The 18,980-nt window shown below is 39.4% G+C and overlaps 1 protein-coding gene across 7 annotated transcripts in view; it reads right to left on the bottom strand.

The window, feature by feature from the left end:
- The window catches only part of SHANK2 (SH3 and multiple ankyrin repeat domains 2), a 282,608-nt gene that overhangs the window by 150,816 nt on the left and 112,812 nt on the right, over positions 1 to 18,980 (bottom strand). For all 7 annotated transcript variants that reach the window (XM_066187426.1, XM_066187431.1, XM_066187424.1 and 4 more), the window contains one exon: positions 13,122 to 13,235. In XM_066187426.1, the coding sequence (XP_066043523.1) occupies positions 13,122 to 13,235 (114 nt within the window). The remainder of the gene's footprint in view (positions 1 to 13,121; positions 13,236 to 18,980) is intronic.

Below are 18,980 nucleotides of genomic sequence, written 5' to 3'. Positions count from 1 at the left end.
CACCCTGTGCGTGCGTGTGAGAAGCAGAAGGGTTAAGTCCTCAGCCAGGGTGTTTTTATTCAAGGACATCCCTTGGCACATCTGTCACTCCTTCCGTGCTCCAGCCGCTCCATCCGGAACGGGGCTTCTGTCTCAGGGAACATTTCTGGCAGCCTCGTGTGCGTGTGCATCCACAAACAGCAGAACACTGAGGTATTTCATACACTGTTCCCCATCATTTCCCAGCCAGGAAAGGTCCTGTCTGCTCTTGCTACCCATACATATTAATTTTGACTTCACTTGGAAAAAAATAATTTTTGGATGGCAGCCGACAAGGTCAGAGCACTGCCTGGGAGAGAAGGATGCTAATCCCAAATTTTGGTGAGCCAGGAATGTGGGACCAAGTCAAAGAAAAGAACTCAGATGGCTCTTTGGAATACTTGAGTCCAGTTTGACAGTCAACAGAAATTCCTTCAAAGCCTCCCTGCCTTGATGGTACTGGCTGTTAAGAAATGTAGAGAAAAGCTTTTGCACAGTATCAGGTGCACAGTTGTGACCTTATCCTGAATTTAAACAAGGGCCACAGAAGGGATGCACACACACACAGCATCCAGAAGTCAAATCAGAGAGTGAAATTCAAGTTTGGATCGTATCTATTTAAAATTCTGCTACTGTAGGGCAGGGTAATTGATTTTCTGTAAGGAAAAAGGTGCAATCAGCACATTCAGGATGTAGGAAGGCTTTTGAATATTGATATCCCAGGTAAAGATATCAGAACAGTCTGATTTATTGAGCTCTCAAACAGATGCTTCAGATTTTAGGATACTAATGGAATGAATTGATTTGTGTAATACAATATATTAACTTCAAGAAACCCTGACTTAAATATTGTCATCAAACCATTAGATAGCTCATCAAATGCATAGAGTAACAATTCAGAATATGTTCTTTCTTCCAAGATGCTGAAAAACATTAGGCACCAGGTCTTGTGTTATGAAGATCGTCTATAGGGTATCTTTGGCTCGTTTTACTTTAGAATAGCTCAGCAAGAAAATCAGGAGGAAAAACCAACAAGGAAGAGAAAAATCAATTCAAATCATTGGTGTTTTCATATTCACATGGAAGTCTAAGCATGTAAGCAAAATGTGTATTGCAAAATCAGGTAAAACCTGATTTAGGGCATCAAAAATGAATGCTTGAAATACACATGGCATGTACACATGTCATAGGAAAACCGCAATGTTATATAGTGCAGGTTTCAGAAGAAAACATTTAAAATGTACCTTTGCAAGATAAAGACTTTCCTCAAAAAAAAACCCAAAAAAACCCCACCCAAACTACATTAAAAACAGTATGGATTTAAAATTAAAGCTGTAAAAGTATCTTTTATCAGCAATGATGCAATTTTTAAGTGTCCTAATGCTTTGTATCAGCCACATTTCAAGAAAAAAAGCAGTTTAGCTCCAGAAAAGCAACCAATTTTCAGGAATTCATTGGCCTCTTACATTTATGAATGGCAATAATGTTAAATCATAACTCTTCATAGGTGTTTGGGAAAACATTAAAGCCACTCTTATGTTTTTTAGGGGGCGGGATGAAATCAGTTTCTTATTTTCATGCTCCTTCAAGTGACATATTTGCAAATAATATTAACCTTAAAGCCTGACTATAAGAGACCACATGGGCAAATTTCATTTGATCTAAAGGTATGAAGTTAGAATAGATTTTTTAAAAAAATTAAATTAGAACGACAGGGATTGTGGCAATTTAAATTCACACCTGCAGTTCAAACTACTTTTCAAGCCTCTCACAACCTTTTAGTGACCCAATATTCTTGGTTACCCCAGTCTGTGTCTACCAAATCTGAGCAGATGATAGGGCTGGGTGTGGGCATGCCAGACTGGGAATCAAGTCATATTCAGGCAATAATCACTTCAAGCTGATTGATTTCCACTCAAAACTATCTGTTGTTGTGGTTAGTGTGGTTTCTCTGTGCTTTGAAATGAGAGCTGAAAGTCAAACCATAAATCTGCCACTTAGTGACAGGTTGCATCCTCCAGAGCCTGAACTATAAAAGGTTTTTTCAGAGTTAAGCTGCAAGTTCTGGTTTAAAACCCAAAACAACCGCTGTTCTTCCAAATGCTTCCCAGAACAAGATTCCAGCAATCAGGGATAAGTGGGATTTTAAGCCTACCCATTTCAGTGCCTGAGTAATCTGTTTGAGCTATCTGAAACAGGAGGATTATTAAGGGAAAATCCTTGTCAGGGTGCATCCTGTTAGAAAGCCCAGATCCTGTTCCCTGTGTGCATGACAGTACCTGAGATCCTGCTGCCTACTATTTTCCTTCTATTCTGACAACACTTGGAATACTGGATGCTTTTTCAAGCTTGCCCCTCATAAATAACATGACAACTTGAAATTTATCCCTGTTTATTGTTGTACTGGAAAACACTGGGAGAATCCCAAAATTACATGTCCTTAAGACACACTGAAACTCTTCATCAACATTGTTTCCATATAGTCCAACCTAAGAAACTGGACAGTGTTTATCAAAGAAAATTCTTAATAGCTTTTGATTCTGACCAGATCTGATGGTAGATTTTACATTCTGCCTTATTTGTCACTCAGGTCAATCCAGAAGAAGGATAACAAACTATTTACTGATTCTTTACTTTTCAAAGACTCAGTAATATGTCTTAAATTTGATCAAAACAGCCTTGCAAGAACTTTCTGAAGTGCTTGGCTGATTAACTTAAGTATTTCCACTTAACTTTTAAATGTGATGAGTTGCAGCACCCTCAAATGTAAGGTCAGGACTTCAAAAAAATTCTAAAGATGTACTTTTGAATAAGAATATTTATGATATATTTCAGTCTTCCAGCTCTATCAACAGGGTGAAACCTCACTGGATCTCCAAATCCAGGAACTATGGTGTAGCTCATTATAGTTCAACTTCAGTATTTTTTATTTTCAGAACTGAACCCTAAAACATGTATCAAAATGAATACTTAAAAACATCTTGGGAGAGGTGAAGCTTCTCATTAAATAATCAGTATCATGTGCATTTATTAGACAGATAATAAGACAAATGCTAATAAACTCAACACCTGTTTAATGAGGAGAAGTTCAGCAATATTTAACAGTTCTCTTCCCAGACATAGCCTGCTTAAATACAAGTTTGGGTTCAAGGTTATTTAGACTTTTGACACACAAGTCACTATTTTAGGAACAATTTACAGAGAGTTTTGCACACAAAGTAAACTAAAAATATGTATATATTTCCCAGCTTAATGGCAGCATTAAAAGCACAGTTAAAAACACACACAAAGAGGAGCTGGAAGTAGTGGCACACCATAATTCCTGGCTCTAGCAGCATTTGGAGCCACGCTCCTCCCCAGGTGTGTGTTCTTCCCTGCTTCTCAGTCTCACCAACACTTCCCACCCCGAGCTCCCCAGGGGCACCGAGCCCTGGTGGCGAGGTCTGGGACTGTCTGTGTGTGCCAAGAAGTATCTGTCCTTCCCAGCATCCTGCAATCTGCTTTGGGGGAGTGGAGACCTGAGGACATCCACTGCTAAGAATAGCATCCCTCTGCTGCAGCAGGGAGGAAAGCAGCAGCAGGCTGCTCAGCAGGAACGGCATCATCCCACTGCTGGGCTGCTCAGAAAACACAAAAAGTGGGGTTACCCACCAGGGCAGTGATGTATGATGCCTCTGACAATCATTTCCACCTCCCTATTTTCCTACAGACTTCGCCCTTGCCCCCAGTAGACAAGATATTTGCAGGAAAATAATAATTTTCTTTTTTCATCTGTCCGGCTGCTGCCCAGAATACAGGTAATACCTCACCAGCTCACCCTGAAAATGGTAATTCATTTATAATCAAAACATTAAAACAAATGAGGAAGAGTAATATAAGGAGTTGAAGTGTCCATTTGAAAACAAACTACACCCTTAAGATTTGTTTTCTAAAAATGAAACAAGAATCTTTAATTTGTCCTTCTCTGGGGCAAGCTCTTAGCAAAAATCTATAACATTAGAAACATCCTCTGGCATGTTTTAAAATAAACCAGTTCTGGCATTATTTTTTTCTGACAGTCTTTTGTTTGCTGCATGTAGCTGTGTCTTGTCCTTGGATGATAAAATCTTAGCATGAAAACTTGGGGATTTTGGGGAAGTGTCTTCGATTCTCCTATCTGTATTTGCATTTTTCTCTCAAAGAAAATGGCCTAGGGCCTCAAAGTCTCTTATGAGATCAACCCAAAGGAGAGGTTTAATGCTGGCAAAATGAAAGGAAAAGTATAATCTATAAGGATTTACAGTCAGGAATGTAACTATTTTCCTTCTTTTTAAAGTCTTGACTAACAAGTGTTAATATAACATTTAAAAAATAGCTTTATAACTTACCTGATATATTTCATTTCTTTAAACTACAAATGTATTGTACAGTGTATCCAATATAATTACATTTATTATTTTCAGGAGAGCAACCAAAATATAGAACTATTTCCAATGTCTCTCTAGACAGCACTAAACTAATTCTTGATGTGTGCAAAACATTACTGCAAGCATGGAGAAAAGACTCAGTGATTGTTGTATAATTAGAGTTGAACCCTTCGCTACAAAAAAAAGATCCAACACAATACACTGAAGTGCTTTATGCTTGTAAATCGTCCACAAAATCAGCTTGACTTCCACAGCCACATTTTGTATTCGTGAACTGTGGACTGACTGGAGGGTTGGGAAAGTTGATGGACATCCTCCATTTCAGCTCAGAAAGCAAAGCCCAAGCTTCAAACTCAGCTACAAACACACTCTGTGTTTGTAAATAACATAACCAGGTTACACAACCATTTAAAATTCAATCCATTTTGCAAGTTCACAGTTGGGAACATTCACTCAGGTCTGTCTGTTTTACCTGAAGACCAATAATCTACTTCTGACCCCGAAGTGTCCCTTCAATACTGATCTATAATAAAATGAGCTGAGCTCTCTAGCAAGGGAGGGAAGCAAAAAGCAGTGCCATGATTTCAGAACAGAATATGGATTATCTGACAGCTGCTCTGTTTAGTCATCATTTTCCTGATCACCTCCAGCACTGCCATACTTTAAGCAGCTGCTCCATCATCTTCCTTAAATTAAGAATTTTATCTCAACTAACTGGGGAGGGTTTCAAAGAGTTTTCAGCCTCTGTTGTCAAGCCTTTTATCTGAGCCATTAAAAATCAGAAGGGAAAAAAAGCCCCAATGTGTCATTTAGTACAGCAGAAAAAGATGATTTATCAACACTTTTGGAATATCTAAGGCTTGCCTTGCTTTTCTTTTTTCTTTTCAAAGTTGCTTTTAAAAGTGTTAGGTCATGCTAAATGTAATGAGTTATATGAATCATGGCATTTTATTTAACCCTGATAGATAGCCAGAATGATTTCCACAGAAGTCATGTTCTGATAAAAATAATTTTTACACAGGTGCATCAGAGAATCCTGGCTAAACAGAATTTCAGGGGGAAAAAATGCATGTTAAATCAAAGTAAAAGCTGTTGCTACTGTCATTTAAGATATTTAGAGAAAGCAAAAAGATCAACTATAGTTGATCACAGGTTCATAAGATATTACAAAATATCACTAATTAAAAAATAACAAAAGAAAACAATTAGTATAGAGATGTCAGCATTAAAATATATATTCTTTATGAAATTTGAAATGCCCCAGAATTCCAGGAAGTGAAAGCTACAGAGTTTTGTTTACCAACAGTCATTAAGATCTGCCAGGTTTGTTAAAATTTGAGTAGCTCAAAACAGATTTTCATGGGTCGAAAAAACCATGTTCTATGAGTAGTTTCTGCAAGAACAACTGGGAATCACAAAATTAGGTATTACTCCTAGGTTTTTTAGCATGTCTTAGAACAGGGCTGCTCAAATTCTGCCACAAGCTGAAGTATTCTCTCTCAAACCAATAATTGGGCTTAAATTCCCCAGGAGGCTCCATCACTTCATAAATCACTTCATAGCTTTAACTTTTTGGTGCTTCTACAGTAACTTGTAACATTAGACATCTCTGATGTCTCTATCTGCTCTCAGACTTGGAAATATTCCATGGGCTGTGGTTTTGAACACAAAATGGGAATGCATCACTGAAAGTAAAAGGAATAAACTGTCACAGTAACTCCTTTCTTGAGACATCCCTCAGAGTTTGCACTTCTTTGATCCTCTATGGTGTGACAGATGATTTCTTGAGGGGAAAAAAATGCAGAAAGAACCAGAAGAGGAAAAACTCCCCACCTGCATGTCCGATTTCACACAGCAGCAATCCCAGATGCACTGGAAATGTTGAGTTTCCTACCACGTAACTCTCATTTTATATTGCTATGCAATTTATTTTTAGCCTATTTCAATGCTTTGGAGAATTGTGCTGCTCCTTTCCAGCTGATTAGAGTTATTCCTAAGTGGCTCTTAGCAAGCATGGAAATGGGAGTGAAAGGGATGAAGTACATGTCAGCTGTGAACCCCAGACAGTAAAATATTATGAATTAAAAATTACTTATTCAGAGATAAGCATGCAGACAGCCTTATATTCTCTACAAGCTCTAGACATAGGCTTCTTTCTTTCTTTCTTTCTTTCTTTCTTTCTTTCTTTCTTTCTTTCTTTCTTTCTTAATTTGAATGGGTTTTTTTATGTTTTGGGTTTATGAGGTCCTCAAAACCTGGACAAAATGATGAAATTATTAGCATGGAATCCTTTATTTTACTCTTCCCACAAACCAGACCCGTACCATTATTTGAGAAATGGGTTGGTAGACCCAGTCTTCCCATGGATTTCTAACAAATACTCCTGTCAGAGTAAGAAATCTCTGTTGCATCTTGCTCAGAAAATCAAGACTGATAGAAGGAAAGGCCTTTCGAGGCACCTTTGGTCAGAGAGGACACCCTGCAGGTTGTGTGGGAAGCAGATGGCTCCCTTCTATAGCCAGCCTGCAGATAAAAACAGCTCCCCAGTTACCTCTGCTTCCCAATTCGCATTATTATTGAGTGATGATTCATTTCAGAGGCTTTTCCGAAACTGCTGTTTATCATTACTAGGAACACAAATGCCTTGCTCAGCAAAGCTAAAGTGCAGAAACTTGCTGAGGTTCATTCTTTGAATTTCCATTACTTGAGACCAAAAAGTGGGGTTGATTTACATCCTCAGCTACAGAGAGTTGTCAGAATTAGTTGATTATTACTGCACCAAGCTCCTGTGTCAGCTGGGCTTCGTGGCCTGGCTTGCCAGTACCTCACATCTAGTTCTTTGCATCGATTTTTTTTTTTTTTTTTTTTTTTTTGGTTCCAGCATGGTTTTCCCACTGATTGATGGAGGAGAATGCAGTTTAAGCAAAAAAAAAGAAAAAAAAAAAAAAGAAAGGTATATGGCATATTCCTGATCTTTCTAAAGCATAAATCAGACACAGAACATCTTTGTGGATGATTGCTGTGTTGAGGGTTGTCATCCATTCCCATTTTTACTAATGACAGATTTATCCATGGGAAAATTATGTGGCAGAAAATCACTTCATCACAGAAGATGAAATTGTTCAGAATCCCCGTGAGTCAGGTGATTGGTTGTGCAAAACACAGAAGCAAGGTAAGAAAGGATATTTCAGAGGTCAGAGCTTTGGCCAACATCCTTCAAGGCAGGGGGACTGGTTGAACAGTGTCTGACCTGTCAGTTTGGGCTCTGGGTACCAGGGTTACCATGGGATCCCACGTGCAGGAGCCTGACTGGGATTACAAAGATTAATATAATATAATATAATATAATATAATATAATATAATATAATATAATGAAGGTGTAACAGTCATCTCTCAAGTTTTCAACCCATTTGAAATGGCTGCCTTTGTATCTGCATCACAGCACACTTTTTCAACTACATGTGAGGCAACCTTGCCTTTTAAACTTGATTTTAATTTGGGTTTACATTCTTTTGGTCATATTGAGTCCAGCCTGCACTCTTGAGTCAGAACACATTTCCCAGCTCTCAGAACTTCTTAGCTCCTTACACTACTGGCATGACAATGTTTGTGATTAACTTTCCCAACAAAAATGTCTTTCCCTCGCATATATAAATTTCTTTTATACTGCCTCTGTTTAGTCCTTCCAGCTGCAGCAATGTTTTGTCCTTAACTGCTGCTGCTCACACCAAACGGTTTAAGTTACACAATAATTCTGTCACAGATACACAGGTACCTTCTACTCAAGGAGAAATCTTGTGGAAGGAGAATTTATCAAAATTTATTATCAAAACCCTTGAGGTGCTCATTTGGTGAGATACCATCTCCTCTGTTTCATTGAAACTCACTTCTTTCTAGTGGTTAGAAAAGTTATTCGTGCATACAATTTTTCAGAGTTCTTATAATCACCACAATATTTCTAGGTATTCTTCAATTGCCTTTCTACCTAAAAATTAGCCAGAACTGCTCATAACAAATCAGGAAAATTTTGTTAAAAAGGATTTTGCTAATCTGGGTCATTTATAAAAGCTGGTTCATTTAGGCTGGATGAAAATGTTTTTTGTTTTCTGTCTTTTTCCCCCTCCATTGCTGTGTTTAACATGGAATCATGGAATCAATTATATGGGCTAGAGGCACTGGTTTTACATATGGGTATCCATTATGTCCAGACAGCAAATGTGGGAAACCAAGGCCAGTACAGTTCCTTCTGGAAGGCCAGTACAGATGTCAGCTCCTCAATCCACAGTAAAGCATCTTTCCTTCTTGCAGGAAGGCAAATCCATTTTCTAGCAGCCTGGCTGACTCGACTGCCTGGGAAGGTGTTGTGCTAATTATAAAAAGGGATGGTGGAAATGAGGAACAAATCTGGTTTTACTGAATGCACAGGGTGTTAAAAACTAAGAATGTGGAAAACAGAAAAATCTGTGCTCCAGAAACAGCAAAAGGATGTGTTTTATTAACACAGCTTGGACTTGCTTGGTAACTTCTGGGATCGAGAGGGAATGCTGGATAAGGATTGCTGCAGCTTCTGCTCATAACACGAGTGTAAGGTTACACAGGTAAAAAAGAAATTGCAAGGCAACTCTGCTATTCCCGGATAATCTGTCACTATGTTTTCAAGTTGCTGGAAACTCAGGCACAAGGGATACCAAACAAAAGCACAGGCTCTGTGCTCAGGAAACGACTGGACGTGGCACTCAGTCTGGCCGACAGGGTGGTCGCGGTGATCCCAGAGGTCTTTCCCGACCCAAATATTCCGTGCCTCTGTGCCACCTGGGACGGGAAATGCCAGTCGGGAGGCCTGGCAGAGGCTGCTGTGACACTAGAGGTCAGCACGGGCACAGCTCCATGGGCAGCGCAGGACCGGGAATTGCCCTGCCAGCGCTGCCTCGCGTGTGTGCCACAGCCCCCAGGACTGGCACAGCTCGGGCTGCTCACATCGGATCCTTTCCTGAAAAACGAGCTCTGGAGCACTGCTAATGGTCACTGCAGCCACGTGCCCGCATCAGATCTAGTCTGAAATAAACTCCCAGCACTCCTACAGCTATTAATAAGGCGCATCCCAAGGCCACAGGATAGAAAAAGGCACGAAGGAGGCTACGGAATGAAAACTCGTCCTAAGGCAGTATTAAAAATGAGCCTGGAACTCAAGGAAAGGTGCACTGAGGAGGCCAAGAGTTGAAGGACAGCAAGAATCACTCAGACACGCTGAGTCTGTCTTCATTTCAGTATCATTTGTAAAATCTAGGAGTTCTCCGGGCACTTTAGGGAGGGAGGAGTAATAAATGATAAAGTTGGAGTGTAGTTAAAGGTAAGTTCCTGCCTGAAAACGAACCCTTCACCTCAGTTGTGCGCTATCAGATAGGCCTGAATTCTGAAGGATGTGGAGCATAAAATCACAAGTGTAATAGAAAGCACTTATGTAGTAAGTCTCTCAACTTCATGTAATACCTTAGGATGGAAGAAAAAGCAAACAGAAACATCTAAATTAAAGCAGGAGAAATTTTTTTTCAACTCACCCAGAACATTTCAGCAAAAAAAAATTATATTTTAATATATTTCAGAATAGAAAGACATTTCAGAATGGAATCGTCTCATTACTGAATAACACAAGATAACTGACAATGCAGAAAGTGTAAATATGTGACATTTGTATTCTGTGTTTGAGCAGGTAAAATGCAAGATGATGTGCCAACCTCATCTGAGGGAATACTTCTACTCTCAGAATAATTCTGGAGAATGTTGAAATCTGGCTACAAAGGCTACACTTTTTAAAATGAGGTAGCACAAAGGTTTGTAAGAATTTTTTAAAAGCAGACTAAAGGATTTAGCAAACCACAATAATGATTTTCTTTGTTGTTCCTTTTCCATTGGATCTCAAAATGTCAAGGGAACTTCTTTAGACTGGAAAGCAGCAGGTCCTGTGCTGGTGCTATTAAAGGGCAAACGAAACAACCTGGATAATTAGGAGCCCATAGTCCTGGCACCAACCCTAGCAAAATAATGAAGCAATTCCTACAAGTCTCAATTAATGAAGGATTGAAGAAGAGATGTAGAATTAATGCCAGTCAATACGATTTTTTTTGGAAAACAGAACCTGCCAAGCTGGCATGGTATCTTTGAAGAGAGCACAGGAACCAGGTGCTGTTCCATCCTGCCCACTTCCAGAGAACAGTTAGGATTACAGTAAAGTTCCCTAGAAACTGAACTTTCCTTAGAAGGGAGATTATACATCACCCTGACATGAAACACCTGCCCAGCAGTTTTACTGGACCTGGAGTGTTTAATTGGAGTTTGTTTTTTCCAGGAACTATTCCTCTTCCCTTCACTCACAGTGTGCAAACGACAAGCCTCTATTAAACACAGTTGTTCAAACTTAATAGCAAAGGGAAGCTGCTGGAAGAAATGTTCCTAAATCTCGTTGAGGGGAAAGAGCTGTTGCTGTGGTGCTGGTGTGGAAAAGGCTGAGTCTGAGCTTCATTTCCTCCACATTGAAATGATCTACTTTCCAAATCATTATCATAAGAAGTTCTGCTGCTGTGCAAAGACCATGATGCAAATTCTTGCAAGTGGCACAAGTTTGTGATGTTTCTCAGCTGATGTTCTTTCAGCAATCCCAGCAGACCTAATTTAATTTCTAATCATTTCACCATGCCTAACACATTTTTCTAAATTACTTCTGCATTTGTACTCAGAGGGAATACTGGCTGATTTTTGCTTATAAAGCTTTCCTCTTTCATTCCCATTGTTTCCTATGCAGAGGGAATGCACAGAGCAATTCTGTGATCAGCTGCTTTCACGCCATGCCATATTTCAATAATAATATGGCACATACTGTGCATTCCATATATTTCATTTCCCTCCCAACTCCAACCTCTATCACATTACTCACAGAACCTCATTCTGGGTGTGGGACATTTTTTGAGACAGCCCGGCAAAATATGGGAGTGCACAAGTTCACTGCCACAGAAAATGTGTCCCTTTTGTTCCTATTTAATTACATTTTCATCCTTTTTAGAGAAGAAGAATGGCATATTTAGAGCCTTAAGCTATGTTAACATTATTTTTCCCACTGTACCATAAGCAAACAGGAAAACAATCGGAAAGAAGGCAATAGTTATAAATTACAGTAAATATCTGGTGCTTTGCCAGACACATGGCATAAGTCTTCATAATTTCATGTCAGAAAGTTTGTAACATGCTTCTGTTTATATTCTTTTTTTGCTTCCAGCTTTCGTAATCCTTTTGTTCCTCTTATGACAATTCTTTTCTTAATTTTTGTGTTCCTTTGAATGATCAAAGAAATTCTTGCTCAAAAAACAGTCACCATCTATTAAGACAATCCTGGCACATACTGAATTTACCTCCTGAAGTAATTCTCAAGGAAGTCTTTTAAGGGTTTGTAACAAACAGGTTTAGTTACTCTCTCTTCAAAATCACTAAAAAGACGCAAAACTTCTTTCTTATCTTAGAACTTCACTTAAAGCCCTCCTCAGAATTCTCTGCAGATTTGGAGACAAATTGACAGCTTAAATTTAATGCAGGGTTACCATTCCTACACTGGGCAATTCCAGCCCCAATCTTTCTCTCATTCAATACACCTCCATCTCTGAATTCTGACTTTTCTCGAGCCCTTTGAAGAGCTACACAACTGTTCTCCCTCTGCTCTCAGAGCCTGGATCCATTCTCTCCAAATACTAGATCAGGTTTTGCCTCCTTCTCTTTTCCCCTCTCAAAAGGGAAATAAAAAAGGAAGCACAATCTCTCCACACAGGAAAAAAAAAAAAAAAAAAAAAAAAAAAAGTGTACCTTGCAGCTTATAATGACATGCATAAAAGAAAAACATCTGTAAATGAATGATACAATGCATAAATTTTAGTGTATCATCTGTGCGATGCCAGAAGTTCTTAATCAATACAACAGAGATCTAAAAACACATCAATAGCTGATTTCAAACTGCATACACTCCTGGAGAACATTAATTATATTCTCAGAGCTCATTTATAATGAGCTTTTAATTAGAGAGGATGTCCTCACATCTTAATTCTTAAAAGCAGAGAAATTATGAGATGATAGGTAATTCTTAAAATAACCTGCTTTAATGTAGATTTATTTTTCTTTTATTATACCAGAACTGTAAAGGCTCCTTTGCTTAAGGTCCCTTGTGGTAATACACGTGTCTGATAAAGGAGGATTCCATTTCCTTTGTCATCAGTAAGGATGGGTATGGGACATCCCACTAAAGGATGCCTCCCCTAGCATTCAGGAAAAGGTCAACAGGGCTGCGAACAAGAGCTAAATGCATTGTATGATTCCCTCAAACTGGGAGATGACTGGCCAGTTTCTCTTTATTCGTCTCGTTAGACGTTCTCCCACACTTTAGAAAATAAAAAAACCAACATAATCCTATACAAAATGTCAGCATACAGCTCTGTGTAAAAGCTTTGGTACTTCCCAGCGTAGTTCCTCATGAGAAACTCTGTTTGCTTGGACAATAAAATCCAATCAATCAACCCACCTGTATTTTTTTAAATTCAGCAGCTCAGCTTTATTCAACACTCCCATTTCTAGCAGTGCCCAAAGGCCCTGATGTTTCTGTTGGGACAGACACGTGGCATTTGTCACATTAGGGTTCAACAGGAGCTTGATGTGATTACCTGGTTTGCTTTCATTTGGTTTGCACTGAACTTCTTCCACACACTCGGCAGGAAACCAGCCAATGTGTCCCCGGGTGCTGCCTTCCCAGAATCCACCTTCTCCAATGCTCAGCACTAAAGAGGGCAGACACAGGCAGTGTTAGACTTTGCCTCCTCACACAAATACACAATTATTGCATGACACGTTCAGTAATCGCTGAAAACAAGCAAACATTCAGCAACAACTAATGCTGCTACCCCCCAAATGGGCACAGAATAACCTTTAAGCAGGACCATCCCTACTCAGTCTTTGTAACCACTCCCCAAATTTTTTTAACCACAATTGTTTCCATTTTCAGTGTTCTCACTGCTGGTTTAATCAAGGATAAATACACGGTAATACCACTACCAAAAAACCACTGTCTTGTCTGCTCAAATGAAGTGCTGAACCCATTGTAAAACTGCACCCACACTGAAATGGATTTTAATAATACATAAATTGGTATCTCCTGCTTTTCCTGCCTCCTAAGGAAACATGTTATTTGATTTAGGGGGTAGCTCCAGGGATTTGCAATGCAGGTTGAGTAATATGATTTAAGAGTTTGAATACACAGCAAACACTTGAACCTCCCAGAGGTGAGATCCACAATGGAGATGCCTTTTGAAACATTTTGACGATTTTTTTGCTCAATAGAAGAAAACAAAAATATGGAGAATGATTTGTCAATAGGAGAAAAGGCTTTTATCTGGCACTTCTAATTATCTTGATATTAATTCTAGGACTCAGCAAGGATTGTGACAAAAGCCTGCAGAGCAACAATTTTATTAGTAAGCAACTGGAGGTGAATTATGGTGATGGAAGGACCCTAAATACTTGCTATGGTGTTTAAATTAGCATTATAGAAGTTCCTACAAACCATTGTACCTTTACTATACATTAGAAGACTATAAATGTACTGTTAGAAAGATGCTGTATATTCATATTGCAAAAAAGGTGATATATCAACCAAACCAGGCTGATTTGGAATATGGATCAGACACACAGCACAGGTGCTCAGAAAAATCAGCCCAGCTTCATCCACTGAGTGCCAGCTCAGCCCCAACTGCCCCTGCTGAAAATCAAGGCTAATTAGCTTAAATCCAGCTTTCTGCTAAGGGATTCCAGTACCTGGGATAGTGTCTCTGCAGGGTATTTCAGTGCAGGAGGGACAGAAAGGAGAGCTCCTTTGATGGTCTCCAATACCAGCACTTTTGGCACTGTTAAAACCTTGCCACACTTTAAAACCTTGGTCCCTGCCTGGCTGCAATTGAACTTGGGATCATTGAGGCTGCTGTGACTCAGGGGCACTGAAGCTGAACTTGATTTGCACTAGTACAGAGCAGGATGAAAATTAAATCAATCAGAGCCCAAAAAAAAAGTAAAAAAAGAAAAAAATTAAAATTCTTGGTAATGTGAAAGCAGTCTGGTTTGAGACACCAGGATCTCTAAAACTGCATTTGAAAGTAAATGCTTGCCAGGGTTTTTATTAATGCAACCCTAAGCTATTTGTGGTATCACTTACAGAGCATGGCCATCTATTGACAGACATTTGACAGCAAAATGTTTATAAATATGTCACTTTTAAGCCTTTTAATGTAGTATATTCCAAGAGAGATTCCAAGAACAGACATTTACACACCACTGCAGTAAGAGGTTCATATTAAGTCTCAGGAAACATCCATTAAGGAAAAATCCTACACCTGGATGGGTCCCAAATGCACAATTTGTCAAGCACCTTTCTGACATATATGAGGAAACCTATAACCTGTAACTCCTATAAACCTAGTGAGTAATGGGATACTGGAGGATGGCCCTGACCTTGGATGACACCAACAACCCTACACTGAAAATTGATCTGAATAAAAAAATGTTAGCATGTTTTTGGGTTTTTTAATATAAACATGGGGCATAATTAATGAAAAAATATGTTGCTGTATTCCAGGTTTCGTTGAAAATGTTTAAAGCCTGTGCACATTAGCTAACACACATTGTCCATCTGATAATTCTCTGTTACATAAAACACTCCCTGATCATCCATCCAATATAAATGGGGAATTCAGCAGCTTCCAATACATTTTTAGCAATGTAACCTCTGCTCACATAAGAATGCATTTCTTAGATATAAAGAACCAAGAAAACTTAATAACCTAGAGGTATATATTAGAATTATTGTAGAATCCTACTGTACATTGATTTAAATTCAGTCATAAAAGAGTGTAGGACTCCAGCCAAAAGAAATTTCCAAATGTGGGACAGTGAAGGAGTCCTACTGCCAGTAATAAGCTGCTTGCTTTTTTTTTTTGCTTTTTTTTTTCTTTTCTTTTTTTTTTTTAATTTGGGGGGAGTTTTCAGCACTGAATCTCAGCCCTGATTTCACTCCACAAACTGACAAGATGCTCAGAACAAAAACTACCTAGATGTTGAGACAGACTTCTCTAATTTGGTATTTTATTAATCTGTCAGATTTGCTGACACTCCAAATTGCACAGATATTTCCAGCTCTAGAAAGAGAGAGGCACTGAAAGGAGGAAGTTGGGTATTTCAAACCCATGGAGTGATTTCATGTGTTTGTGGCAGTCGCAGCTGATGCAAATCAACACTTTAGGGAAAAGAGATTTGCCTTCGAAGCCTGTCTATGAGTGCAGAGTGAAAAGGGATTCCTACAGAGCAGAACCAGACCCACTTTAGCCCATTATTGCATGAATTATTGAGCATCAGCCATCACTAATAGCCAGAGCAAAGGAAAAACACATGTAGTCCTGCCTGAAGACATAACATCCATGGAAAAGAGGTGGAAGGGTGACATGAGTGCTGCTGGAATGCAGGCAGCCTTCAGCACTCTGGGAAAAACTTCATGCTGGGGGCCAGGAGAAGCAGGAAAAGCCTGCTGGTGCTGCAAGAGGTACAAAGATTGCACAAGAGGCAAATGAGGGACAGCCCTGGGTTCAGCTGATGTGCAGAGACAGACAAATTGTTGAGGATATGGGGGACAAGCTCATACTCCAACATAGAAGTTGAGCTCTGCATGGTTCTGCGTCCCCTAAAACCTTGAAATGATCCTCATCCCCCTCACATGGTGCCATTAATAAGAAATTCTGAAGCAAGAGCCAAGGCCATAATAAACTATAGATCTATAAAAACTGGCAACACTTCACTCACTCCAGTGTGGAGAAGTTAAAGGATAAATAGAAAAATGTAATTTATCTATTGTACCCATGAATGCTTTTTTTTAGAATGACGTCTTAATTTCTATCTTTCCTCTCCCAATAGTGTTTAAGAGACTCACTGTAACAGAGAATTTGTTACCAGCAAGAGATTTTCTAATCAATGTTTTCCCTGCTGAAGGACAAAACAATGGTAAATCAAAGGATAACTTTCCCAAAACTAATAATAAGGCTTTCTAATTTCCAGTGCTTTTCCCTTTTCTTTTGGTAAAATCAAAAGGTGTGGTTGCTATGGCAAGAATAGGTCAGAGGCTCTTCACACGCAACCTCAATGACAAAAAGAACCTGATGTAAGAGTGAAATAAAGGTTCTTGTAACATGAGGAATCCTGGGACATCTTTTCACAACAAAAGTGTGGTTTAAAAGAGGAGTAGTGTCCAATTATACGAACAAAACTGCAAAGCAAAACTGGATAAGCACCAAACAACTGGGTAACAGGAAAACATGGACAGGCAGGTGCCAATCAGGAGCTCGTATTTTAATGCCTTTAAAGCATTATACTTACAATCAATGAGATTCTGCCAGAAAATTATATATATCAAGTATTTTACAGTATTATATAAAATTAATAGAATAGAGCACAGAATGCTTTGTCTCTGGCAAATTTAAGTCTATTGGCACTGCATCTATTGTAATTGATATTAATATAACATTCTGATCTCAAACAGATTAATTACTCAATATACCATAAAAATAATTTTAATCAAAAGAACGTAGAATTTTTATCCTCCGACATTACAGCTCCCTCCATGCCCCAGCAAGAAATGAAAGTATTTTTTCCCAACAAATTATGGTGACTACTATTTCTAAATTCCTTGTGATATTGAAATGCCCAGGAGTGAATTATTCCAGGCAGTCTTATTTGCAGAAATGTCAAGGAAATTTAAAGCCAAATTCAGGCCAATGCCTTTACAGCTGTTACAGGACGTACCTAAAATGTCTTTGTAATATCTAAATCAATTTTTAGTGCTTGGATAAACTGCATTCTTCTTTATTGGGAAAATAAATAATCATATGGATTGGGAATGAGAGACCATGTTCTGGGAAAAAAGAACATTTCTGCAACCAGCAGGAAAAAAAAGAAAAATCAACAGAATGACAGTAAAGTATAAAGTTGGAAATGCATTGAAAAACAACAACAAAAAAATAAAACAGCTGAACCAGCCTGTGCTGATGTAAGAACTCTGGGTTTGTGTCCTGAGGTAAAAATCATCTAGATTTTCTTCTTTGAAATACAGGAGATTTTTAATTTGTAATTGGTAGAAGCCTAACTTTTTTCTCTCAGAAATGACTAGCATTGCAATTTAGGCTTTTCCCTTGTTGAAATGCCTGATGTAAATTTTCAGAATTATTTGTCTTTGGCAGGAGAGCTTCCAGATGACAGACAATCTATGCAGGAGCCTCCACTTGTTGGAGGCTCTGGTATCTCATCCCTGGATGTGTCCAAAGCCAGGGATTAGGACTGGATGAGCCTTAAGGTCCATCCCAACCCCTAAAAACATCCTGTGATTCCATGATTCTTTGATGAAAACAAACTTTACGTACAATGTAAATGAAGGTCAGCACAAGTTACAACCTACTCTGTTAAAGACAGAGATTTTTCTGACTCTGTTTCTCTGTCCCTCCTGGCTCCTGACAGCAATCCCTCCCTCTGGCCCTTGTGAGGGATGCTGAGCAGGATCTGGCTATTCTGCCTTATGGGCAAGGCTGGTTCTGGCTCCCAAAGACCTCACCAAGAGAGCCTGACAGAACCTGAGGTCAGAGCAGCAGGAGTGGGGAGGAACTCAGCGCCCCTCATGCTGCTGCCAGGCACAGGGAGGATTCCAGCACACACACGAGTGACTGTCCCAGCTACCACCCAGGAGACCTTCCTGTGGACTCCTCCAACAGCCTGGAAGGGAAGCCTCCTGTATCTGCAGTTAATGATTCTGGCTAATTGACCTGAGCAGTCAGACTGGGCTGTGGCCCTGCAGACATTTCTTGTGAGGAAGAAGAAAATGCAGCAGTTCTTTCCCAGCCTGAGTTATGGGAGGCCACCGAATTAGGGAGGTAATGCAGACATCCTGACTTAAAACACCTCTTTCACCTTTTCTCACCTCTGCTTTCCAGGAAAGAAACAGTGCAAACTAGCACTTCAGGAAAAGAACCTCGGGATGAGAAGATGACTGGGGCTACTAACAGAGCAACCACTCTCTACGTCAAACCTACAAATACAGTAAGCTGCACGTAATCCTCTAAATCTGAGGAAATATGGCTCAGCTGAAATAGAACTGAGTGAACTGTCCTGTTCAACATTTGGCCCTCTGTAGGAGCTTTTTCTCCTTGTCATACAGGATCTTCTGTGAAGATCACCTTTTCCCTGTTATTTAGGTGTCTATGAAATAGTTTTGAGAAAGTGAGGGCGAGATGGAAACAGTGTGAGAAATCAATCTGCACTGATTTGAGTTTGGGTCAGAAAATAAACATTGCCAAAATCCACCCGCTGATCCCCAGCTCTGTTGAGGAAGGTGAAGTCAGAGTCAAGTTAGCTCTTCTCCACAGTGACACCTGAACTTGAAATTAGGGGAATTCAGAGAGAATTAATGGAGAAGGGGCCCCAAGACAACCCAGATACAG

The sequence above is a fragment of the Chamaea fasciata genome, unplaced genomic scaffold, assembly GCF_029207755.1.
Source record: "Chamaea fasciata isolate MVZ Bird 193981 ecotype frontalis unplaced genomic scaffold, bChaFas1.0.hap1 SCAF_7, whole genome shotgun sequence".
Lineage (NCBI taxonomy): Eukaryota > Metazoa > Chordata > Aves > Passeriformes > Sylviidae > Chamaea > Chamaea fasciata.
Note: the sequence above shows the minus strand (reverse complement) of the source record. Positions and strands in the feature narration are given on the sequence as shown.